The sequence below is a fragment of the Pseudophryne corroboree genome, chromosome 4, assembly GCF_028390025.1.
Source record: "Pseudophryne corroboree isolate aPseCor3 chromosome 4, aPseCor3.hap2, whole genome shotgun sequence".
NCBI lineage: Eukaryota > Metazoa > Chordata > Amphibia > Anura > Myobatrachidae > Pseudophryne > Pseudophryne corroboree.
The window spans coordinates 436,997,416-437,024,639 of NC_086447.1; the positions used below are offsets into that span (position 1 = coordinate 436,997,416).

General features: G+C 43.6%; 1 protein-coding gene across 2 annotated transcripts in view; it reads right to left on the reverse strand.

Annotated features, from left to right (window-relative positions):
- Positions 1–27,224, reverse strand: part of SNAP91 (synaptosome associated protein 91) — a 346,885-nt gene that overhangs the window by 162,510 nt on the left and 157,151 nt on the right. Inside the window, exons 10-12 of one of the 2 annotated variants that reach the window (XM_063916907.1) lie at positions 4,733–4,753; positions 2,654–2,721; positions 851–856 (exon numbers count right to left, since the gene is read on the reverse strand). In XM_063916907.1, the coding sequence (XP_063772977.1) occupies positions 851–856; positions 2,654–2,721; positions 4,733–4,753 (95 nt within the window). Of the gene's footprint in view, positions 1–850; positions 857–2,559; positions 2,722–4,732; positions 4,754–27,224 lie in introns of those variants that run through there. The other variant, XM_063916906.1, reaches the window with a different exon arrangement.

A 27,224-nucleotide genomic window follows, 5' to 3' on the forward strand; every position in this document is an offset into this window, starting at 1 on the left:
AAATTCCACTGGAATATACAGCAATAGTCATCACTTATTGCATTACGTAGTGTAGAAAGACATTTAATAGACATAAAAAGGGGTATTTCACCCAAGTCCCAGTGAGCCAAGAGTGGCTTGAGTGGGTGGAAGAAGTTTGAAAATGAAATGAAATTACATTGACTGAACTAACTATCAATACTGATCACTGTTCCTGGGAATAATTGTAACGAGTTGCTGGTGCTCCCTGGACTCAGATATAGACTATCACGAAACCTTTACTTTTAAAAGAAGTAAGATTAAAAACGTTTGCATAAAACTGCATTTATCATGTATCTCAAATGGTGGAAACCAGTCTAATACATAAAGTCTGTACATGTTTATATAAGTGCCTCTATGAGTTCCTTTTCCTAAATGTCATATAGTTTTACAATTTATGCCTTATAAAATAAATTAAAAATAGGCATTTCCACAAATAGTGCTGTATGATTTATAAAAAAATAAATGATATGATATAATTATATATATATATATATATATATATATATATATATATACACACACACACACACACACACACACACACACACACACACACACATACATATACATACATACATATTTATAAATATCATCTAAGTGGTGTCATTTAAAAAATGTATTGCATTTGTATAGTTTCAACATACACAATAAGAGGAACAAGAGCAGGACAACCAGAGTCTATGTAAAGTATACTAAAGTACAAAGAAATGAGAAATTCTGAGAATCTTACAAGAAAACTTGAGTTGGATGCTCATAAAAAAAAATATTACTGTTATTTATAGGACAAAGCTATTGAAAACAGTACAGAACACAAGAAATATGCTCTTACCCTTCACTGAATGATCCAGAAACATTATGAAATGTAATGAAAAGAAATACAAGAGTCAGTATTTAAAATGGTCTTTTAAAAAATTATACAGTACAATTTAGAGTGTTTATAATGTATACATGGGACTATTTGTAATGTGCTGAACTTCATGTTTTCCAGACCTACAATATTCTGAATTACATGTACCCATGACGTTTCCCACGAATTCACTATTTTATTAAAGCATTACACAATGACTATAGAAGTGTGAACATGATTATTTTTGTGTGTTTAAGACACGGGTTTAATTAATACAAATAAATAAATAAATAGATATATATATATAATTTTTTTATGGCAAAGAAATTTTTTTATGTAACCTTTTTTTACTCTCATATGTATAAAAAAACTTTTTTATTTATACATTCCTTGGCTCGTAAATTATAAATTTGATATCTACTTTATATCAACATTTGTCGCCGATACCCCTATCCCCCCATTTTTGTATACGCTTCAGCAGTACCATACCAGTATTGCATTTTTAGGGGCTGGCTGACACCTAGAAATAGGGTTATGTGTGCTATATATATATATATTAGTTTTACTGAGATGCCACTTGTATATCTATCTATCTATCTATCTATCTATCTATCTATCTATCTCAGAATACAGGTTGAGTATCCCTTATCCAAAATGCTTGGGACCAGAGGTATTTTGGATATCGGATTTTTCCGTATATTGGAATAATTACATACCATAATGAGATATCATGGTGATTGGACCTAAGTCTAAGCACAGAATGCATTTATGTTTCATATACACCTTATACACACAGCCTGAAGGTAATTTTAGACAATATTTTTTATAACTTTGTGCATTAAACAAAGTGTGTGTACATTCACACAATTCATTTATGTTTCATATACACCTTATACACACAGCCTGAAGGTCATGTAATACAATATTTTTAATAACTTTGTGTATTAAACAAAGTTTGTGTACATTGAGCCATCAAAAAACAAAGGTTTCACTATCTCACTCAAAGTCCGTATTTCGGAATATTTGGATATGGGATACTCAACCTGTACATACCTTTTATCGGCGGACGGGATCAATCATGAGCCCGACAGCGGTATCCCGGCCACATGTATGCCAGCAGCGGGGCGAGCACTACAAATCCCCTTGTGGGTTCGCTGCACTCGCCAGAGGTTATATTCTCCCTCTATGGGTGTCGGGGATACCCACAGAGAAATAAAAGCCTATGGCGCCAGTATTCCGGCGGCGACATTTCACCGCCTGTCGGGATTCCGGCGTTGCATTGTGACCGCTGAGATCCTGAAAGGCGGTCTCATGATTGCCTCCCTATAGATGTATGTAAGTAAAGCAGGCCTTAGGCGGCATAGGCCCTGCCTTCTTACATGCTCGGAACATTGTTCAAGAGACTATTCTAAAAATCAGTGTGCATGTTGCAATTTGTTTCTCACAGGCACAATCATTTGGATTTCCATAATGTGAAACTGTTTCAACGATATGTCTTCTGAAGTAAGGTAGACTAAAATATTGATACAGTATCAGGAGGCACCAAAGCTCCTTTATTCACTATATGGTACTGTAGAATCCTTGTGTCCTTCTGAATACATTGTATTTATTGTGTACCTATTGCATCTGTTTAATTAAATGTAATTCATGTTAATCATCCTGCTCTCTCATCTTTTTCTTTCTTTTTTCCTGTTTTTCCTCACTGGTTAGCCACCCCTCAATTGGTGACACATAACTGACACATACCCAGAAGTGCCTGTTTCTCTTGTATTTATGGATACAAACCTGCCGCCTTTCTTCCCTTCCAGGGTATTTAAATGTTGCTCCAAGGTTTCCATAAGGCTGCTTGGCGCCTATGAAGGGAATATGAACACAATCTATCTTCATAATGTAAAAGGGAAAACCCAGATATTTCATTCCAAGTGCAGTTTAGTGGTTTTATTTTGCATTTGTTACATATCAAAAGGCACCTTAAAGTTTTCATTCCCAGAGCAAAGAGGCCACATGGAGAAAAAGTGAATTAAAGGAGAAAAGGGCCCAAAGAGAAAAGGTTTAGCATGCAAATAGAGGCATATGACAGGAGCATCATGCTAAAAATAATGATGTACTGTAAACACAGCAGATATGTGGTTATGTTAATTCAGCAATTACTTTGTTTCTTAAATTAAATGGTAGATTTCTTTATCATACTAATTTGGATTAAAGAAAATCACAATAAGGGGGGAATTCAAACTGCCTGCAAAATCCAGTTTTTGCTACAAAAGCGGGGCATACAAAAGTGGGGCATTTCTCTTGACTCAAAAAAGGTTTAATGCAAACATCTTTTCATCATCTCTAAGCAGGTGAAAATTTGTTAAAAATCCCTGCTTTAAAAAGGTAAAAATGTTGGGATTTGGTTCAGAACCCAGGACCCCCCCCCCCTTAATAACTAATTAGTCGCCAAGAAGTTTTTAATTATTTTTAATTGGCGAATAATTTCATGTCATTTTTGGGGTGAAAGTGCAAAATCATGGAAATTGGAGCACGGTATGGAATAAGTATATTGGGGGCTGTATCTTTGGGACAAATAATTTTTATGTTTGCAATTGGGAGTAATCTGTTGGTTTGGGGTTTTTTTCTTGGGGGTGGGGGGGCGGGGATTGTTGGTTTAAATAGCTTCAAATAACCTAAATATATACACCTCTACCCATTTTTATATACCCCCAACTTAAAGTAGAGCATTAATTTTGCACAAAACACTTGCTTCCTATAATTTTTTAACTTTTTAAGAAAAATATATATACAAATGTGTCCCACTACAACTTTGCTGCATATAGCAGCTTGCTGTAGCAGAATTTCGATGCATAAGAATCGCTGCTAGCTCCCATTCAAATCAATGGGTGGTGGGAGAGTGTGTATGCACGCAACTGCCAGCTCCCATAGTAAAGTGAGCATAGCTGGAATGTACACCCCTCTATGCCACAAGTTGTGTGCTGCGATGCACTTTTAGCTGGTTTTGTTGGGAAAAATTATTGCGTGAATCCTGTTTTTGCAAATTTGCAATTGGATAGGTTGAAAAACGGGAGAGAGCATAATGGCAAGAAAATGCATTTTTGCACAAAAGTGGATCTTTTGTGTAAAAAGCCTACTCACAGTAAATTATTCCCCAATAAGATCTAAAGTAATATTTTTTTTTCTTAAATTAGAACTATTAACTTAAATTCAATCATGTTCAGTCGCATGTGTATTCCTATTTTCTGACTTAAATAAAATACAATTTCTTGATCTAGCTTCTATGGTCTATAAAACATGCAAATTTTAACTAAGAGCAGTTACCAGTCGTAAAGGAACATAGACTATAAAACAAACAGTTTAATAATTTAGGTCAGTGCAACATTATTCTTGAATTTAAAGCCTCAGTAATAGTATTTTCTATTCGTAACATTTCTATAATGTCTTGTGCCATCTTGCTATTGATTTAGCTTTGGAAAAGCTTGTATTTGTGATTAGAAAGGAAAGCCAGCATGTGCTGGGACTTCCAAGCCACCAGTAAAAGTAGTATATGATATGGAATTTTTCTATTGGTAACAAAAGCTATGTGCTTATATTAACATGTCAAAAGGAAAGAAAACTTTTTTGATTGCCGTTTGGCAAAGTAAAATAACAAGAGCCACAAAACCAGAACCTTGCCTATAATAGAGAAGCACAATGCCACTTCTGGAACCATGACTGATTTTACTACTTAAACATTCAAAGATAACATTAACGTGAAAAGATTAATGAAAATGCAGATTCTATCATCTTTCCTTGGAATAGAGATTTTAGGAAGGTTATAGGGATAGCTGAAAGTAAAGAAGTGAAGTTTAATACAAGATGCTAAATTACCGGCTCTTCGACGATACCATCCTTAAAGAAAGAGAAAAATGGTCAACATTGAAGCGCAGCTGGAACGACTAGACTTTCCAGGTAGTATAAATACCTGTTATAATTCAGTGGGCTAAAGGTGGCTCACGCTACAGATGTATGATACATCAAACTGTCTAACGCAAGGTGAATAGTTGCCACTATAAGAAATCGCTCTCTCTTGGCAAGTGTGATCCCCAGCAACAGATATTTCTATTGCCATATTCCTACCCATTAAAACTAGTGTCAAACAGAATGCAATGTGAAAAAATAAGAAAAAATAAATACACATACTTTTCAAACAAAGTTTAAATGAAGAAAAGACATTCCCCCAAATCACTGTTCACTAATTCGGAATTGTCATAAAACACATGGATCGGCGGATTAGCCGCGGGTTCACATATTTTGTCGGATTTGCGGGCATTTACAACAGGTTTTTGGCTAATTTTTCGACAATGCCGATCCAACTTTTTTTTTAAAGTCGGATCGGCATTTTCAAAAATGGGCTAAACCTGTCGGAAATGCCCACAAATTGAATACTGAAGTGTCGGATCCTCTCTGTCGGAGAGGATCCGACACTAATTGAATACACCCCATAGTCTTTTCTCTTGATCATACTTAAAGAAATAGAATTAAATAATAATATCTCTCCAAAGGAATGACTTACTGGCACACCATGAATGACCGCTACAAAGTCAGGACATCTTGGCAAATCCCCTTAACTGCCAGCCAATCATAACCAGCTAGCATTATATAAAAGCGTGTGACTGGCTGGGAGTGAAGGAGACTACCAGATAATTCTGGGTCAGCTGGTATGTGGATATTTTTCCTCACTTGGACATATTTAGAAATCTTTTTTTAATAGTTAATAAAAGTTGTAAATGAGAGTTTCTGGGGTCATATTCATCTTTATTTGCCCTCTTTTTGCATAACAGGCTGGCAGCATTTCTTTCACTTTCCCTATAGGTGGCACCAGCCCAGTTCTGACCACCCTGGGGTGGATTTTTACTATAAATTGTCAAGCTCAGAGGACAATTATCAGAGAATGGAACAATATTTCCCATTTATTTCATTATTTTTTTTTTTGCATTACATAGTCCAGCATTTGTGGTTTACGTTGAGGTAACAGTCAATAGCTTGCAGTTCTCCACCATGCAGCCATGTATGTTTTAGTACAAGACACAGACAAATGTCTCTGCTCGGCCTACAAGCAGCTACTGCCATTTAGTGTAAATGCGGGTAATGTAAAACTAATAAATAGTTTAAACATTAACATAACATTAAGAGAAAATATTCTGTAGTGCAGGGATTTCCAACCTCGGGCCTCAAAACACACTAATACCCCTTTCAGACATAAGCATCACACCTGGGGTTTTGCATGTGAACACGCATCGACCCGGGTCTGGCTCAGGTCTGAAAGGGTCTACCCGGGTTGACAGTCCTGGGTCCATGACCGTGCTCGCGATCAGGATTTTTCACAGGACTTGAATCCAGGTAGACGATGCAGCTTTGCTCTGAAAGGTGCGTATACAAAAAAGGAAAACAAGATTGCCTTATATTGGTGCACACTACTGATAATAAAATTTAACTTTTAATTTGAGTTGTTAAAAAACATTTGCGAAATATAGGATAAAATATAGAAGTGAAAAGATAAAGAAATTATTTAAAATAAATGTCTTCCTGCACATGGGGTGTCCGCAAGCTATAGAGTCTATATGCCTTCACAATATCCAAATCTCTATATGTTGTGTTTATGCTTATTAATAAATATTCTGCAATTTTCAGCAAATATCCGTGTCTTATTCTTTGTTGCCCTATACATATATATCCTATATTTCCAACAATTATTTGTATGTTATTTCTTGTTATTGGTATAACAAATATATATGTTGTAAAGTACATCTATGCTTGATCCCTGTATATGGGAATCACTATAAAAATCCCTAGTGGGTCAATCTCATTTGTCATACAGCAGCAAATCTGAGCAGCCACACTGTTTTCGTATTATATATCCCTCCTGATAGGCTATATATATAGTATATATCTCATTAGAGTTAGTGTGTCTCATCAACACAAACAGCTATCTTAATATATATTTTATTGGGATTCAGAATATGGTCTATTTTTTATATAACTCATGTGGACTGTCAGTATATTTCTTTTTACAATATTCTACCTGAACCTGCCTGTAAGGATATCTGAGTGTGATATATTGCTGGGAGTCTGTCACTGTTGTTGTACCCTATGTCCTCATTATTTATAACACTGTTATATGATCTCCCTGTAACTCACATGTTACTGTCCATGTTTCAATACTGTGGCTATATCATTAGCATTGATTTCCATTCACACAGATAAGTGTTATTAAATATCATTACACAGTGTCTCTGTCCTTTATATAGCAATACAGTTATGTTGTCTGGCTACGACTCATATGCTGCTACAGACGTTTCAATCTTATATCTATTTCAATGAGATTCATTTACATCAATACCAGCAATTATTGTAATATATATTCTGGCAGTCTTGATTTTCATCAACACAAACAGCTATCTTAATATATATTCTGTTAGAATTCAGAATCTGATCTGTTTATATATATATATATATATATATATATATAGAAAATAAAAAGTGAGAATAGGCGCCTCCTAGTGTAGTATTAAATATATGATATGACCATCACCCTTAGTCTCACCCTGTAAAGTGGAACTATACCGTATATGGTGGAATTCCAACCACCTTTAAAATAGCATAGGGTCACAATCTGAGCGACGTCATCAGTGATGTTCTGTTAGTGTTCCTCCTTGTTGTTACTCACATGGTCAAGATAAAAGTAGAAAAAAGGACCGATAGTGTAATACTTTTTACACAACAATATACATTTATTTGGAACTAGTCCGACAGTAAAAACATTGCCCGTACCATATAATAAATTAAAAACAGCTTATCTGTATTTTAAGTCGTCCATACGTGTAAACACTCAACGCGTTTCGTCCTCCGCAATCAGCCTGGACTTCCTCAGGAGTGTGATGATAGTGAATGTGTGGACACATATTTATACCCCTCTTAATTAATTCAATTACACATGGAATTGGTGTTTTTCCTAGTTTACCGGAAGTGACGTCATTTCCGTTAGAGATGAGCGAGGTTCGGTTTTACTCGGTTTTACTCGGTTCTCAAAACGGCATCTTATTGGCTATCCAAAACACGTGACATCCGTGAGCCAATAAGATGCCGTTTTGAGAACCGAGTAAAACCGAGTAAAACCGAGTAAAACCGAATCCGCTCATCACTAATTTCCGTCCGGAAAATTTGTCTAATAATATTATTTCAAAGTGCATATTGAGCCCAACACATGACTCTCTAGTTCATGTGTTTTACCAAGTTATGTGCTGCCTATTTGGAGCGTTTATTATGCCCCCGTCCGCCGCGACTGCCGGAAGTCACGGACAAACCGGAGCAGTAATGTCCGCCCTGTCTCAAACTGGCTTCGCGGAGCCCAGTGCGCATGCGCCTGCCAGGTCAGTCACAGTGCTGCCCGTCGCCGCCGCGTCTAGGCTCTTTCCGTCAGTGAGATCTGTCTATTGTACGGCGCCATCTTACCGAAGACTGTATACTATTGTGATACCTGATACTAACAACAGATAAATAATAATGTAAAACAGGGATTATAGATATGTGTCCCGTGCTATTGGTTAGTAATGGGGAAGGATTAAAGAGCATTGTGAATGGAAAATCTTTACCTTTTCATGTGAACGGAATACCGCAATTTATATAAGTGCAATATTCAAAGTGCTTGTGCAAGATGCATATACTTTTTTTTAAAAATATAGTGCACAGTTTTATAATATTCAAAGTGCTTGTGCAGTGAAATTTGTGCATACTTAGATTAATTGTCCAATGTGCATATATTAGAGACATAGTGAACATATTATTTGTGAATTTAAAGTGACAGTGCAATTTAAAATGAACAATCTTTAAAAATTATTAAAACAATGGATTTAAAGAAAAGGTGCTATTTCATAATTGTCATTAAGACCTCTTGGGGCCAAGGTTTTTAATTCATATATCCAGTGCATTTCCCGCTGTGAGAGTTTCTTCTCTCGATCGCCTTCTCTTCACCGCATATGCACTCCCGAGAGGGAACAATCATTTAGATAGTCAATGTGTATATAGATAGCCTCGTATATCACAGCAAAATTACGTGGTCATGACTTAAGTATTTCCCTAATATCACACACCCCCTTGAAGGGTATAACTACATAGATAGAAAGTGTGGATTTAGGTAGCCCTGTACACAGCGATCTAATGTGCTTGAAATGCAGAGAATATATGCCTGTCAGATAGTCTTATTTGCAGGAGGAGCGCATTATGCTAAATACCTAGGTGGAATATCCTATTAAAATAAGTAATATATCAGCAATCTCTGTGAAATATACAAATAACAGGATACACTTCGAATCTGAATAGAATATATATCATAACAGCTGCTGGTGTTGATGGAAATGAACCTCATTGAAACAGATACAATATTGAAACGTCTGTAGCAGCATATGAGTCATAGCCAGACAGCATAACTGTGTTGCTAGATAAAGGACACAGACACTGTGTAACGGTATTTAATAACAGTTACTTGTGTGGATGGAAATCAATACCAATGATATAACCACAGTATTGAAACCTGGACAGTTAGCCTTGTAGGCAGACTCAGAATACCATAAAAAGAAATATACGGACAGTCCACATGAGTTATATATATATATATATAAAAAACAGATCATATTCTGAATTCTAACAGAATATATATTAAGATAGCGGTTTGTGTTGATGAAAATCAAGACTGCCAGAATATATATTACAATAATTGCTGGTATTGATGTAAATGAATCTCATTGAAATAGATATAAGATTGAAACGTCTGTAGCAGCATATGAGTCATAGCCAGACAACATAACTGTATTGCTATATAAAAGGACAGAGACACTGTGTAATGATATTTAATAACACTTATCTGTGTGAATGGAAATCAATGCTAATGATATAGCCACAGTATTGAAACATGGACAGTAACATGTGAGTTACAGGGAGATCATATAACAGTGTTATAAATAATGAGGACATAGGGTACAACAACAGTGACAGACTCCCAGCAATATATCACACTCAGATATCCTTACAGGCAGGTTCAGGTAGAATATTGTAAAAAGAAATATACTGACAGTCCACATGAGTTATATAAAAAAATAAGAATTTACTTACCGATAATTCTATTTCTCATAGTCCGTAGTGGATGCTGGGTACTCCGAAAGGACCATGGGGAATAGCGGCTCCGCAGGAGACTGGGCACAAAGTAAAAGCTTTAGGACTAGCTGGTGTGCACTGGCTCCTCCCCCTATGACCCTCCTCCAAGCCTCAGTTAGGATACTGTGCCCGGACGAGCGTATACAATAAGGAAGGATTTTGAATCCCGGGTAAGACTCATACCAGCCACACCAATCACACCGTACAACTTGTGATCTGAACCCAGTTAACAGTATGATAACAGAGGAGCCTCTGAAAAGATGGCTCACAACAACAATAACCCGATTTTTGTAACAATAACCATGTACAAGTAATGCAGACAATCCGCACTTGGGATGGGCGCCCAGCATCCACTACGGACTATGAGAAATAGAATTATCGGTAAGTAAATTCTTATTTTCTCTAACGTCCTAGTGGATGCTGGGGACTCCGAAAGGACCATGGGGATTATACCAAAGCTCCCAAACGGGCGGGAGAGTGCGGATGACTCTGCAGCACCGAATGAGAGAACTCCAGGTCCTCCTCAGCCAGGGTATCAAATTTGTAGAATTTAGCAAACATGTTTGCCCCTGACCAAGTAGCTGCTCGGCAAAGTTGTAAAGCCGAGACCCCTCGGGCAGCCGCCCAAGATGAGCCCACTTTCCGTGTGGAATGGGCTTTTACAGATTTTGGCTGTGGCAGGCCTGCCACAGAATGTGCAAGCTGAATTGTACTACAAATCCAACGAGCAATCGTCTGCTTAGAAGCAGGAGCACCCAGCTTGCTGGGTGCATACAGGATAAACAGCGAATCAGATTTTCTGACTCCAGCCGTCCTGGAAACATATATTTTCAGGGCCCTGACTACGTCCAGCAACTTGGAATCCTCCAAGTCCCTAGTAGCCGCAGGCACCACATATGAAAAATTAGGTAAGGGCTTTTATAGGATAAAGCCGCCAATTCTGAGACACGCCTGGCTGAAGCCAGGGCTAACAGCATTACCACTTTCCATGTGAGATATTTTAAGTCCACAGTGGTGAGTGGTTCAAACCAATGTGATTTTAGGAATCCCAAAACTACATTGAGATCCCAAGGTGCCACTGGAGGCACAAAAGGAGGCTGTATATGCAGTACTCCCTTGACAAACGTCTGAACTTCAGGAACAGAAGCCAGTTCTTTTTGGAAGAATATTGACAGGGCCGAAATTTGAACCTTAATGGACCCTAATTTGAGGCCCATAGACAGTCCTGTTTGCAGGAAATGCAGGAAACGACCCAGTTGAAATTCCTCTGTAGGGGCCTTACTGGCCTCGCACCACGCAACATATTTACGCCAAATACGGTGATAATGTTGTATGGTTACATCCTTCCTGGCTTTGATCAGGGTAGGGATGACTTCATCCGGAATGCCTTTTTCCTTCAGGATCCGGCGTTCAACCGCCATGCCGTCAAACGCAGCCGCGGTAAGTCTTGGAACAGACATGGTCCCTGCTGGAGCAGGTCCTTTCTTAGAGGTAGAGGCCACGGGTCTTCCGCGAGCATCTCTTGAATTTCCGGGTACCAAGTCCTTCTTGGCCAATCCGGAGCCACGAGTATAGTCTTTACTCCTCTCCTTCTTATGATTCTCAGTACTTTTGGTATGAGAGGAAGAGGAGGGAACACATACACTGACTGGTACACCCACGGTGTTACCAGAGCGTCCACAGCTATTGCCTGAGGGTCCCTTGACCTGGCGCAATATCTGTCCAGTTTTTTGTTGAGGCGGGACGCCATCATGTCCACCTTTGGTTTTTCCCAACGGTTCACAATCATGTGGAAGACTTCTGGGTGAAGTCCCCACTCCCCCGGGTGAAGATCGTGTCTGCTGAGGAAGTCTGCTTCCCAGTTGTCCACTCCCGGAATGAAAACTGCTGACAGTGCTATCACATGATTCTCCGCCCAGCGAAGAATCCTTGCCCCTTCCATCATTGCCCTCCTGCTTCTTGTGCCGCCCTGTCTGTTTACGTGGGCGACTGCCGTGATGTTGTCCGACTGGATCAACACCGGCTGACCCTGAAGCAGAGGTCTTGCCTGACTTAGGGCATTGTAAATGGCCCTTAGTTCCAGGATATTTATGTGAAGTGACGTTTCCATGCTTGACCACAAGCCCTGGAAATTTCTTCCCTGTGTGACTGCTCCCCAGCCTCTCAGGCTGGCATCCGTGGTCACCAGGACCCAACCCTGAATGCCGAATCTGCGGCCCTCTAGGAGATGAGCACTCTGTAACCACCACAGGAGAGACACCCTTGTCCTTGGAGACAGGGTTATCCGCTGATGCATTTAAAGATGCGATCCGGACCATTTGTCCAGCAGATCCCACTGAAAAGTTCTTGCGTGGAATCTGCCGAATGGAATCGCTTCGTAAGAAGCCACCATCTTTCCCAGGACCCTTGTGCATTGATGTACTGACACTTGGCCTGGTCTTAGGAGGTTCCTGACTAGGTCGGATAACTCCTTGGCTTTCTCCTCCGGGAGAAACACCTTTTTCTGTACTGTGTCCAGAATCATCCCTAGGAACAGCAGACGTGTCGTCGGAATCAGCTGCGATTTTGGAATATTTAGAATCCATCCGTGCTGTCGTAGTACTACTTGAGATAGTGCTACTCCGACCTCTAACTGTTCTCTGGACCTTGCCCTTATCAGGAGATCGTCCAAGTAAGGGATAATTAAGACGCCTTTTCTTCGAAGAAGAATCATCATTTCGGCCATTACCTTGGTAAAGACCCGGGGTGCCGTGGACAATCCAAACGGCAGCGTCTGAAACTGATAGTGACAGTTCTGTACCACAAACCTGAGGTACCCTTGGTGAGAAGGGCAAATTGGGACATGGAGGTAAGCATCCTTGATGTCCAGAGACACCATATAGTCCCCTTCTTCCAGGTTCGCTATCACTGCTCTGAGTGACTCCATCTTGAACTTGAACCTTTTTATGTAAGTGTTCAAGGATTTCAGATTTAAAATGGGTCTCACCGAGCCGTCCGGCTTCGGTACCACAAACAGCGTGGAATAATACCCCTTTCCCTGTTGTAGGAGGGGTACCTTGATTATCACCTGCTGGGAATACAGCTTGTGAATGGCTTCCAATACCGCCTCCCTGTCGGGGGGAGACGTTGGTAAAGCAGACTTCAGGAACCGACGAGGGGGAGACGTCTCGAATTCCAATTTGTACCCCTGAGATACTACCTGCAGGATCCAGGGGTCCACTTGCGAGTGTGCCCACTGCGCGCTGAAATTCTTGAGACGGGCCCCCCACCGTGCCTGAGTCCGCTTGTAAGGCGGTAAAAAGGTGGATTTTCCAGCCGTTGCCGTGGCCACCAGGGCCGATAGACCGACCCCAAATAACTCCTCCCCTTTATACGGCAATACTTCCATATGCCGTTTGGAATCCGCATCCCCTGACCACTGTCGCGTCCATAATCCTCTTCTGGCAGAAATGGACATCGCACTTACTCTTGATGCCAGAGTGCAAATATCCCTCTGTGCATCTCGCATATATAGAAATGCATCCTTTAAATGCTCTATAGTCAATAATATATTGTCCCTGTCCAGGGTATCAATATTTTCAGTCAGGGAATCCGACCAAGCCACCCCAGCACTGCACATCCAGGCTGAGGCGATTGCTGGTCGCAGTATAATACCAGTATGTGTGTATATACTTTTAAGGATATTTTCCAGCTTCCTATCAGCTGGTTCCTTGAGGGCGGCCGTATCAGGGGACGGTAACGCCACTTGTTTTGATAAGCGTGTGAGCGCCTTATCTACGCTAGGGGGTGTTTCCCAACGCGCCCTAACCTCTGGCGGAAAAGGGTATAATGCCAATAATTTTTTAGAAATTAGCAGTTTTTTATCGGGGGAAACCCACGCTTCATCACACACCTCATTTAATTCATCTGATTCAGGAAAAACTACGGGTAGTTTTTTCACACCCCACATAATACCCTTTTTTGTGGTACTTGTAGTATCAGAAATGTTCAAAACCTCCTTCATTGCCGTGATCATGTAACGTGTGGCCCTACTGGAAAATACGTTTGTTTCCTCACCGTCGACACTGGAGTCAGTGTCCGTGTCAGTATCGACCTGAGGTAACGGGCGTTTTATAGCCCCTGACGGTGTTTGAGACGCCTGTACAGGTATTAACTGATTTGCCGGCTGTCTCATGTCGTCAACAGTCTTTTGTAAAGTGCCGACACTATCACGTAATTCTTTCCATAAGACCATCCAGTCAGGTGTCGACTCCCTAGGGGGTGACATCACTAACACAGGCAATTGCTCCGCCTCCACACCATTTTCCTCCTCATACATGTCGACACAGCGTACCGACACACAGCACACACACAGGGAATGCTCTGATAGAGGACAGGACCCCACTAGCCCTTTGGGGAGACAGAGGGAGAGTTTGCCAGCACACACCAGAGCGCTATATATATATATATATATATACAGGGATAACCTTATATAAGTGTTTTTCCCTAATATAGCTGCTGTATATATTAATATGCCAATTTAGTGCCCCCCCCTCTCTTGTTTTACCCTGTTTCTGTTGTGCAGGACTGCAGGGGAGAGTCGGGGAGCCTTCCTCCAACGGAGCTGTGAGGAAAAAAATAAGAATTTACTTACCGATAATTCTATTTCTCGGAGTCCGTAGTGGATGCTGGGGTTCCTGAAAGGACCATGGGGAATAGCGGCTCCGCAGGAGACAGGGCACAAAAGTAAAGCTTTCCGATCAGGTGGTGTGCACTGGCTCCTCCCCCTATGACCCTCCTCCAAGCCAGTTAGGTACTGTGCCCGGACGAGCGTACACAATAAGGGAGGAATTTTGAATCCCGGGTAAGACTCATACCAGCCACACCAATCACACCGTACAACTTGTGATCTAAACCCAGTTAACAGTATGATAACAGCGGAGCCTCTGAAAAGATGGCTCACAACAATAATAACCCGATTTTTGTAACTATGTACAAGTATTGCAGATAATCCGCACTTGGGATGGGCGCCCAGCATCCACTACGGACTCCGAGAAATAGAATTATCGGTAAGTAAATTCTTATTTTCTCTATCGTCCTAGTGGATGCTGGGGTTCCTGAAAGGACCATGGGGATTATACCAAAGCTCCCAAACGGGCGGGAGAGTGCGGATGACTCTGCAGCACCGAATGAGAGAACTCCAGGTCCTCCTTAGCCAGGGTATCAAATTTGTAGAATTTAGCAAACGTGTTTGCCCCTGACCAAGTAGCTGCTCGGCAAGGTTGTAAAGCCGAGACCCCTCGGGCAGCCGCCCAAGATGAGCCCACCTTCCTTGTGGAATGGGCATTTACATATTTTGACTGTGGCAGGCCTGCCACAGAATGTGCAAGCTGAATTGTATTACACATCCAACTAGCAATAGTCTGCTTAGAAGCAAGAGCACCCAGTTTGTTGGGTGCATGCAGGATAACAGCAAGTCAGTTTTCCTGACTCCAGCCGTCCTGGAACATAGTTTCAGGGCCCTGACAACATCTAGCAACTTGGAGTCCTCCAAGTCCCTAGTAGGTGCAAGGCACCACAATAAGCTGGTTCAGGTGAAACACTGACACCACCTTAGGGAGAGAACTGGGGACGAGTCCGCAGCTCTGCCCTGTCCGAATGGACAAACAGATATGGGCTTTTTTGAGAAAAAACCACCAATTTGACACTCGCCTGGTCCAGGCCAGGGCCAAGAGCATGGTCACTTTTCATGTGAGATGCTTCAAATCCACAGATTTGACTGGTTTTAAACCAATGTGATTTGAGGAATCCCAGAACTACGTTGAGATCCCACAGTGCCACTGGAGGCACAAAAGGGGGTTGTATATGCAATACTCCCTTGACAAACTTCTGGACTTCAGGAACTGAAGCCAAGTCTTTCTGGAAGAAAATCGACAGGGCCGAAATTTGAACCTTAATGGACCCCAATTTGAGGCCCATAGACACTCCTGTTTGCAGGAAATGCAGGAAACGACCGAGTTTAAATTTCTTTGTGGGGCCTTCCTGGCCTCACACCACGCAACATATTTTCGCCACATGTGGTGATAATGTTGTGCGGTCACCTCCTTTCTGGCTTTGACCAGGGTAGGAATGACCTCTTCCGGAATGCCTTTTTCCCTTAGGATCCGGCTTTCCACCGCCATGCCGACAAACGCAGCTGCGGTAAGTCTTGGAACAGACATGGTACTTGCTGAAGCAAGTCCCTTCTTAGCGGCAGAGGCCATAAGACCTCTGTAAGCATCTCTTGAAGTTCCGGGTACCAAGTCCTTCTTGGCCAATCCGGAGCCATGAGTATAGTTCTTACTCCTCTACGTCTTATAATTCTCAGCACCTTAGGTATGAGAAGCAGAGGAGGGAACACATACACCGACTGGTACACCCACGGTGTTACCAGAACGTCCACAGCTATTGCCTGAGGGTCTCTTGACCTGGCGCAATACCTGTCCCGTTTTTTGTTCAGACGGGACGCCATCATGTCCACCTTTGGTATTTCCCAACGGTTTACAATCATGTGGAAAAAACTTCCCGATGAAGTTTCCACTCTCCCGGGTGGAGGTCGTGCCTGCTGAGGAAGTCTGCTTCCCAGTTTCCATTCCCGGGATGAAACACTGCTGACAGTGCTATCACATGATTTTCCGCCCAGCGAAAAGTCCTTGCAGTTTTTGCCATTGCCCTCCTGCTTCTTGTGTCGCCCTGTCTGTTTACGTTAGCGACTGCCGTGATGTTTTTCCCACTGGATCAATACCGGCTGACCTTGAAGCAGAGGTCTTGCTAAGCTTAGAGCATTATAAATTTACCCTTAGCTCCAGTATATTTATGTGGAGAAAAGTCTCCAGACTTGATCACACTCCCTGGAAATTTTTTCCTTGTGTGACTGCTCCCCAGCCTCTCGGGCTGGGCTCCGTGGTCACCAGCATCCAATCCTGAATGCCGAATCTGCGGCCCTCTAGAAGATGAGCACTCTATAACCACCACAGGAGAGACACCCTTGTCCTTGGATATAGGGTTATCCGCTGATGCATCTGAAGATGCGATCCGGACCATTTGTCCAGCAGATCCCACTGAAAAGTTCTTGCGTGAAATCTGCCGAATGGAATTGCTTCGTAGGAAGCCACCATTTTTACCAGGACCCTTGTGCAATGATGCACTGTTTTTAGGAGGTTCCTGACTAGCTCGGATAACTCCCTGGCTTTCTCTTCCGGGAGAAACACCTTTTTCTGGACTGTGTCCAGAATCATCCCTAGGCACAGCAGACGTGTCGTCGGGATCAGCTGCGATTTTGGAATATTTAGAATCCACCCGTGCTGTTGTAGCAGTATCCGAGATAGTGCTACTCCGACCTCCAACTGTTCCCTGGACTATGCCCTTATCAGGAGATCGTCCAAGTAAGGGATAATTAAGACGCCTTTTCTTCGAAGAAGAATCATCATTTCGGCCATTACCTTGGTAAAGACCCGGGGTGCCGTGGACAATCCAAACGGCAGCGTCTGAAACTGATAGTGACAGTTCTGCACCACGAACCTGAGGTACCCTTAGTGAGAAGGGCAAATTTGGGACATAGAGGTAAGCATCCCTGAAGTCCCGGGACACTATATAGTCCCCTTCTTCCTGGTTCGTTATCACTGCTCTGAGTGACTCCATCTTGATTTGAACCTTTGTAAGTGTTCAAAAAATTTTTTAGAATAAGTCTCACCTAGCCTTCTGGCTTCAGTACCACAATATAGTGTGGAATAATACCCCTTTTCTTGTAGTAGGAGGGGTAATTTAATTATCACCTGCTGGGAATACAGCTTGTGAATTTTTTCCCATACTGCCTCCTTGTCGGAGGGAGACCTTGGTAAAACAGACTTCAGGAGCCTGCGAAGGGGAAACGTCTCGACATTCCAATCTGTACCCCTGGGATACTACTTGTAGGATCCAGGGGTCCTGTACGGTCTCAGCGCCATGCTGAGAACTTGTCAGAAGCGGTGGAACGCTTCTGGTCCTGGGAATGGGCTGCCTGCTGCAGTCTTCTTCCCTTTCCTCTATCCCTGGGCAGATATGATCTTATAGGGACGAAAGGCCTGAGGCTGAAAAGACGGTGTCTTTTTCTGCAGAGATGTGACTTAGGGTAAAAACGGCGGATTTTCCAGCAGTTGCCGTGGCCACCAGGTCCGATGGACCGACCCCAAATAACTCCTCTTCCTTTATACGGCAATACACCTTTGTGCCGTTTGGAATCTGCATCACCTGACCACTGTCGTGTCCATAACATCTTCTGGCAGATATGGACATCGCATTTACTCTTGATGCCAGAGTGCAAATATCCCTCTGTGCATCTCGCATATATAGAAATGCATCCTTTAAATGCTCTATAGTCAATAAAATACTGTCCCTGTCAAGGGTATCAATATTTTTAGTCAGGGAATCCGACCAAGCCACCCCAGCTCTGCACATCCAGGCTGAGGCGATCGCTGGTCGCAGTATAACACCAGTATGTGTGTATATACTTTTTATGATATTTTCCAGCCTCCTGTCAGCTGGTCCTTGAGGACGGCCCTATCTATAGACGGTACCGCCACTTGTTTTGATAAGCGTGTGAGCGCCTTATCCACCCTAAGGGGTGTTTCCCAACGCGCCCTAACTTCTGGCGGGAAAGGGTATACCGCCCATAATTTTCTATCGGGGGGAACCCACGCATCATCACACACTTTATTTAATTTATCTGATTCAGGAAAAACTACGGTAGTTTTTTCACATCCCACATAATACCCTCTTTTGTGGTACTTGTAGTATCAGAAATATGTAACACCTCCTTCATTGCCTTTAACGTGTGGCCCTAATAAGGAATACGTTTGTTTATTCACCGTCAACACTGGATTCAGTGTCCCTGTCTGTGTCTGTGTCGACCGACTAAAGTAAACGGGCGTTTTAAAACCCCTGACGGTGTTTTTGAGACGTCTGGACCGGTACTAATTGTTTGTCGGCCGTCTCATGTCGTCAACCGACCTTGCAGCGTGTTGACATTATCACGTAATTCCCTAAATAAGCCATCCCTTCCGGTGTCGACTCCCTAGAGAGTGACATCACCATTACAGGCAATTGCTCCGCCTCCTCACCAACATCGTCCTCATACATGTCGACACACACGTACCGACACACAGCACACACACAGGGAATGCTCTGATAGAGGACAGGACCCACTAGCCCTTTGGAGAGACAGAGGGAGAGTTTACCAGCACACACCAAAAACGCTATAATTATATAGGGACAACCTTATATAAGTGTTTTCCCTTATAGCATCTTTTTTATATATTTCTAACGCCAAATTAGTGCCCCCCCTCTCTGTTTTAACCCTGTTTCTGTAGTGCAGTGCAGGGGAGAGCCTGGGAGCCTTCCCTCCAGCCTTTCTGTGAGGGAAAATGGCGCTGTGTGCTGAGGAGATAGGCCCCGCCCCTTTTTCGGCGGCCTCGTCTCCCGCTCTTAACGGATTCTGGCAGGGGTTAAATATCTCCATATAGCCTCCGGAGGCTATATGTGAGGTATTTTTAGCCAAAATAGGTATTCATTTGCCTCCCAGGGCGCCCCCCTCCCAGCGCCCTGCACCCTCAGTGACTGCCGTGTGAAGTGTGCTGAGAGGAAAATGGCGCACAGCTGCAGTGCTGTGCGCTACCTTTAGAAGACTGAGGAGTCTTCTGCCGCCGATTCTGGACCTCTTCTTACTTCAGCATCTGCAAGGGGGCCGGCGGCAAGGCTCCGGTGACAATCCAGGCTGTACCTGTGATCGTCCCTCTGGAGCTGATGTCCAGTAGCCAAGAAGCCAATCCATCCTGCACGCAGGCGAGTTCACTTCTTCTCCCCTAAGTCCCTCGTTGCAGTGATCCTGTTGCCAGCAGGACTCACTGTAAAATAAAAAACCTAAGCTAAACTTTTCTAAGCAGCTCTTTAGGAGAGCCACCTAGATTGCACCCTTCTCGGCCGGGCACAAAAATCTAACTGGCTTGGAGGAGGGTCATAGGGGGAGGAGCCAGTGCACACCACCTGATCGGAAAGCTTTACTTTTGTGCCCTGTCTCCTGCGGAGCCGCTATTCCCCATGGTCCTTTCGGAGTCCCCAGCATCCACTAGGACGTTAGAGAAATAGGCCATATTCTGAATCCCAATAAAATATATATTAAGATAGCTGTTTGTGTTGATGAGACACACTAACTCTAATGAGAAACATACTATATATATATAGCCTACCAGGAGGGATATATAATACGAAAACAGTGTGGCTGCTCAGATTTGCTGCTGTATGACAACAAATGAGATTGACCCACTAGGGATTTTTATAGTGATTCCCATATACAGGGATCAAGCATAGATGTACTTTACAACATATATATTTGTTATACCAATAACAAGAAATAACATACAAATAATTGTTGGAAATATAGGATATATATGTATAGGGCAACAAAGAATAAGACACGGATATTTGCTGAAAATTGCAGAATATTTATTAATAAGCATAAACACAACATATAGAGATTTGGATATTGTGAAGGCATATAGACTCTATAGCTTGCGGACACCCCATGTGCAGAAAGACATTTTAAATAATTTCTTTATCTTTTCACTTCTATATTTTATCCTATATTTCGCAAATGTTTTTTAACAACTCAAATTAAAAGTTAAATTTTATTATCAGTAGTGTGCACCAATATAAGGCAATCTTGGTTTTCCTTTTTTGTATATATATCATTCTATCTTGCCTGTGGTAGCACCCCCCAATAAAGATCAGTTATATAAATAAAATAGGAAGTACCTAAGGGGGCCGATTATAAAGAATAGACGACTTGTGCGACCTCCCTTTACTCCCTCTGAAAGGTTCGACCTGGATCTTGATGACCCAGGTCACGCAAAAGAAATTGATTGGCAGGGGACAGCAGCGCTCTGATATGACGTCATCTCCAAGTGCCCACAAAATGTCGGAAGACCCAAGTCTGGCGTGTAGAGTGACGACCTGAAAATAACTCATGTGTGAAAGGCCCTGGCTTCAACCTACGCTCTGTGTTCCAGGTCTAAGGACTGTTGAAGCCGGGTAATTATGTCTGAAAGGGTTATCACAGTTCAGGTTTTAGCGATATCCATGCTTGTGCACAGATGGTTAAATAAATAACCGAGATACTAATTAATTCACATATACTCAAATATGGCTAAAACCTGTAATGTTAGTGAGCCCCGAGGACCATATCTGGGAAATTCTACTGTAGCGGCAGCAGATTCAACCAAAATGAAAAGACATAAGGCTAGATGCATAATCGCCAGGAGAGTGATAAAACTGAGAGAGAAAATGTACCAGCCAATCAGCTCCTATCTGCCATGTCACAGGCTCTGTTTGAAAAAATAAGAATTTACTTACCGATAATTCTATTTCTCGGAGTCCGTAGTGGATGCTGGGGTTCCTGAAAGGACCATGGGGAATAGCGGCTCCGCAGGAGACAGGGCACAAAAAAGTAAAGCTTTACTAGGTCAGGTGGTGTGCACTGGCTCCTCCCCCTATGACCCTCCTCCAGACTCCAGTTAGGTACTGTGCCCGGACGAGCATACACAATAAGGGAGGCATTTTGAATCCCGGGTAAGACTCATACCAGCCACACCAATCACACCGTACAACTTGTGATCTAAACCCAGTTAACAGTATGACAACAGAAAGGGCCTCTTAAAGATGGCTCCTTAACAATAACCCGAATTAGTTAACAATAACTATGTACAAGTATTGCAGATAATCCGCACTTGGGATGGGCGCCCAGCATCCACTACGGACTCCGAGAAATAGAATTATCGGTAAGTAAATTCTTATTTTCTCTATCGTCCTAAGTGGATGCTGGGGTTCCTGAAAGGACCATGGGGATTATACCAAAGCTCCCAAACGGGCGGGAGAGTGCGGATGACTCTGCAGCACCGAATGAGAGAACTCCAGGTCCTCCTTTGCCAGGGTATCAAATTTGTAAAATTTTACAAACGTGTTCTCCCCCGACCACGTAGCTGCTCGGCAGAGTTGTAATGCCGAGACCCCTCGGGCAGCCGCCCAAGATGAGCCCACCTTCCTTGTGGAGTGGGCTTTTACAGTTTTAGGCTGTGGCAGGCCTGCCACAGAATGTGCAAGTTGAATTGTGTTACAAATCCAACGAGCAATCGACTGCTTAGAAGCAGGTGCGCCCAACTTGTTGGGTGCATACAATATAAACAGCGAGTCAGATTTTCTGACTCCAGCCGTCCTTGCAATGTATATTTTTAAGGCTCTGACAACGTCCAACAACTTGGAGTCCTCCAAGTCGCTAGTGGCCGCAGGCACCACAATAGGTTGGTTCAGATGAAATGCTGATACCACTTTAGGGAGAAAATGCGGACGAGTCCGCAGTTCTGCCCTATCCGAATGGAAGATTAGATAAGGACTTTTATAAGATAAAGCCGCCAATTCAGATACTCTCCTGGCAGAGGCCAGGGCTAGTAACATAGTCACTTTCAATGTGAGATATTTCAAATCCACCTTTTTCAATGGTTCAAACCAATGGGATTTGAGGAAATCTAAAACTACATTTAGATCCCACGGTGCCACCGGAGGCACCACAGGAGGCTGTATATGCAGTACTCCCTTGACAAAAGTCTGGACCTCAGGGACAGAGGCCAATTCTTTTTGGAAGAATATTGACAGGGCCGAAATTTGAACCTTAATGGATCCCAATTTGAGACCCATAGATAATCCTGATTGCAGGAAATGTAGGAAACGACCCAGTTGGAATTCCTCCGTCGGAACCCTCCGATCCTCGCACCACGCTACATATTTTCGCCAAATGCGGTGATAATGTTTCACGGTGACTTCCTTCCGTGCCTTAATCAAGGTAGGAATGACTTCTTCTGGAATGCCTTTCCCTTTTAGGATCTGGCGTTCAACCGCCATGCCGTCAAACGCAGCCGCGGTAAGTCTTGAAAAAGACAGGGACCCTGCTGTAGCAGGTCCCTTCTCAGAGGTAGAGGCCACGGTTCGTCCGTGAGCATCTCTTGAAGTTCCGGATACCAAGTCCTTCTCGGCCAATCCGGAACCACTAGTATTGTTCTTACTCTTCTTTGCCGTATGATCTTCAATACCTTTGGTATGAGCGGCAGAGGAGGAAACACATACACTGACTGGTACACCCAAGGAGTTACCAGTGCGTCCACAGCTATTGCCTGTGGATCTCTTGACCTGGCGCAATATTTGTCCAGTTTCTTGTTGAGGCGAGACGCCATCATGTCTACAATTGGTCTTTCCCAACGGTCTATTAACATGTTGAAGACTTCTGGATGTAGACCCCACTCTCCCGGATGAAGATCGTGTCTGCTGAGGAAGTCTGCTTCCCAGTTGTCCACGCCCGGGATGAACACTGCTGACAGTGCTATCACGCGATTCTCCGCCCAGCGAAGAATCTTGGCAGCTTCTGCCATTGCACTCCTGCTTCTTGTGCCGCCCTGCCTGTTTACATGGGCGACCGCCGTGATGTTGTCCGACTGAATCAACACCGGCTTTCCTTGCAGGAGAAGTTCCGCCTGGCTTAGAGCATTGTAGATTGCTCTTAGTTCCAGAATGTTTATGTGAAGAGACTTTTCCAGACTCGTCCATACTCCCTGGAAGTTTCTTCCTTGTGTGACTGCTCCCCAGCCTCTCAGGCTGGCGTCCGTGGTCACCAGGATCCAATCCTGAATGCCGAATCTGCGGCCTTCTAATAGGTGAGCCTTCTGCAACCACCACAGAAGTGACACCCTTGTCTTTGGTGACAGGGTTATTCGCAGGTGCATCTGCAGATGCGACCCTGACCATTTGTCCAACAGATCCCTTTGGAATATTCTTGCATGGAATCTGCCGAATGGAATTGCTTCGTAAGAAGCCACCATTTTTCCCAGGACTCTTGTGCATTGATGTACTGACACTTTTCCTGGTTTTAGGAGGTTCCTGACCAGATCGGATAACTCCTTGGCTTTTTCCTCTGGAAGGAAAACCTTTTTCTGAACCGTGTCCAGAATCATTCCTAGGAACAGCAGACGAGTTGTCGGGATTAAATGGGATTTTGGAATATTCAGAATCCACCCGTGTTGTCTTAGCACCTCTTGAGATAGTGCTAAAGCTGTCTCCAGCTGTTCTCTGGACCTTGCCCTTATTAGGAGATCGTCCAAGTATGGGATAACTAATACGCCTTTTCTTCGAAGAAGAATCATCATCTCGGCCATTACCTTGGTAAAGACCCGAGGCGCCGTGGACAATCCGAACGGCAGCGTCTGAAACTGATAGTGACAGTTTTGAACAATGAACCTGAGGTACCCCTGGTGTGCGGGGTAAATCGGAACGTGTAGATACGCATCCTTGATGTCCAAGGATACCATAAAGTCCCCTTCTTCCAGGTTCGCTATCACTGCTCTGAGTGACTCCATCTTGAACTTGAACTTTTTTATGTAGAGGTTCAAGGACTTCAGATTTAGAATAGGCCTTACCGAGCCATCCGGCTTCGGTACCACAAATAGAGTGGAATAATACCCCTTTCCTTGTTGTAATAGGGGTACTTTGACTATCACCTGCTGAGCGTACAGCTTGTGAATGGCTTCCAACACCCTCTCCCTTTCGGAAGAGACGGTTGGTAAGGCAGACTTCAGGAAACGATGAGGAGGATCCGTCTCTAATTCCAACCTGTACCCCTGAGATATTATCTGCAGGATCCAGGGGTCTACCTGCGAGTGAGCCCACTGCGCGCTGTAATTTTTGAGACGGCCCCCCACTGTCCCCGAGTCCGCTTGAGAGGCCCCAGCGTCATGCTGAGGTTTTTGCAGGAGCCGGGGAGGGCTTCTGTTCCTGGGAAGGAGCTGCCTGTTGGTGTCTCTTCCCTCTTCCTCTGCCTCGTGGCAGGTACGACAAGCCCTTTGCTCTCTTATTTTTGTAGGAGCGAAAAGGCTGCGGTTGAAAGGTCGGTGCCTTTCTCTGTTGGGGAGTGACTTGAGGTAAAAAAGTGGATTTCCCGGCAGTAGCCGTGGCCACCAAGTCTGATAGACCAACTCCAAATAACTCCTCCCCTTTATACGGCAAAACCTCCATGTGACGTTTTGAATCCGCATCGCCTGTCCACTGTCGTGTCCATAAGGCTCTTCTGGCTGAAATGGACATAGCACTCATCCGAGATGCCAGTGTGCAAATATCCCTCTGTGCATCACGCATATAGATAAATGCATCCTTTATTTGTTCTAACGACAGTAAAACATTGTCCCTATCTAGGGTATCAATATTTTCAATCAGGGATTCTGACCAAACTACTCCAGCACTGCACATCCAGGCAGTTGCTATAGCTGGTCGTAGTATAACACCTGCATGTGTGTATATATTCTTTTGAATAACTTCCATCTTTCTATCTGATGGATCCTTAAGTGCGGCCGTCTCAGGAGAGGGTAACGCCACTTGTTTGGATAAGCGTGTGAGCGCCTTGTCCACCTTAGGGGGTGTTTCCCAGCGCGCCCTAACCTCTGGCGGGAAAGGGTATAATGCCAATAACTTTTTTGAAATTATCAACTTTTTATCAGGAGCAACCCACGCTTCATCACACACGTCATTTAATTCTTCTGATTCAGGAAAAACTGTTTGTAGTTTTTTCACACCATACATAATACCCTGTTTTACGGTATCTGTAGTATCAGCTAAATGTAACGTCTCCTTCATTGCCAAAATCATATAACGTGTGGCCCTACTGGAAAATACGTTTGAATTTCTACCGTCGTCACTGGAATCAGTGCCCGTGTCTGGGTCTGTGTCGACCGACTGAGGCAAAGGGCGTTTTACAGCCCCTGACGGTGTTTGAGGCGCCTGGACAGGCATTAATTGATTGTCCGGCCGCCTCATGTCCTCAACTGACTGTTTAAGGGAAGATAAACCATCACGTAATTCCACAAATAAAGGCATCCATTCTGGTGTCGACCCCCTGGGGGGTGACATCTGCATATTTGGCAATTGCTCCGCCTCCACACCAATATCGTCCTCATACATGTCGACACCACGTACCGACACACACCGCAAACTCACAGGGAATGCTCTAATGAAGACAGGACCCACTAGCCCTTTTGGGGAGACAGAGGGAGAGTCTGCCAGCACACACCACAAAGCGCTATATATACAAGGGATATCCTTATATTAAGTGCTCCCTTATAGCTGCTTTAATATATATATATATAGCCATTAATGTGCCCCCCCTCTCTGTTTTACCCTGTTTCTGTAGTGCAGTGCAGGGGAGAGACCTGGGAGCCGTTCTGACCAGCGGAGCTGTGACAGAAAATGGCGCCGTGTGCTGAGGAGATAGGCCCCGCCCCTTTTTCGGCGGGTTCTTCTCCCGCTATTTTTCCAGTCAGGCAGGGGTTAAATATCTCCATATAGCCCCTATGGGCTATATGTGAGGTATTTTTAGCCTTGTATAAGGTTTATATTTGCCTCTCAGAGCGCCCCCCCCCAGCGCTCTGCACCCTCAGTGACTGCCCAGTGAAGTGTGCTGAGAGGAAAATGGCGCACAGCTGCAGTGCTGTGCGCTACCTTATGAAGACTGAGGAGTCTTCAGCCGCCGGTTTCCGGACCTCTTCACGCTTCAGCATCTGCAAGGGGGTCGGCGGCGCGGCTCCGGGACCGGACTCCACGGCTGGGCCTGTGTTCGATCCCTCTGGAGCTAATGGTGTCCAGTAGCCAAGCAGCAAATCCACTCTGCATGCAGGTGAGTTTACTACTTTCCCCCTAAGTCCCACGTTGCAGTGATCCTGTTGCCAGCAGGACTCACTGTAAAGAAAAAAACCTAAACTAAACTTTCTCTAAGCAGCTCTTTAGGAGAGCCACCTAGATTGCACCCTTCTCGTTCGGGCACAAAATCTAACTGGAGTCTGGAGGAGGGTCATAGGGGGAGGAGCCAGTGCACACCACCTGACCTAGTAAAGCTTTACTTTTTTGTGCCCTGTCTCCTGCGGAGCCGCTATTCCCCATGGTCCTTTCAGGAACCCCAGCATCCACTTAGGACGATAGAGAAATGACAGGAGCTGGTTGGCTGTTAGTTTATCACTTTCCATTTTAACACTCTCCAAGTGATGATGCATCTAGCCCTATATGATGTGTGCATATGTATACTATCATTTCT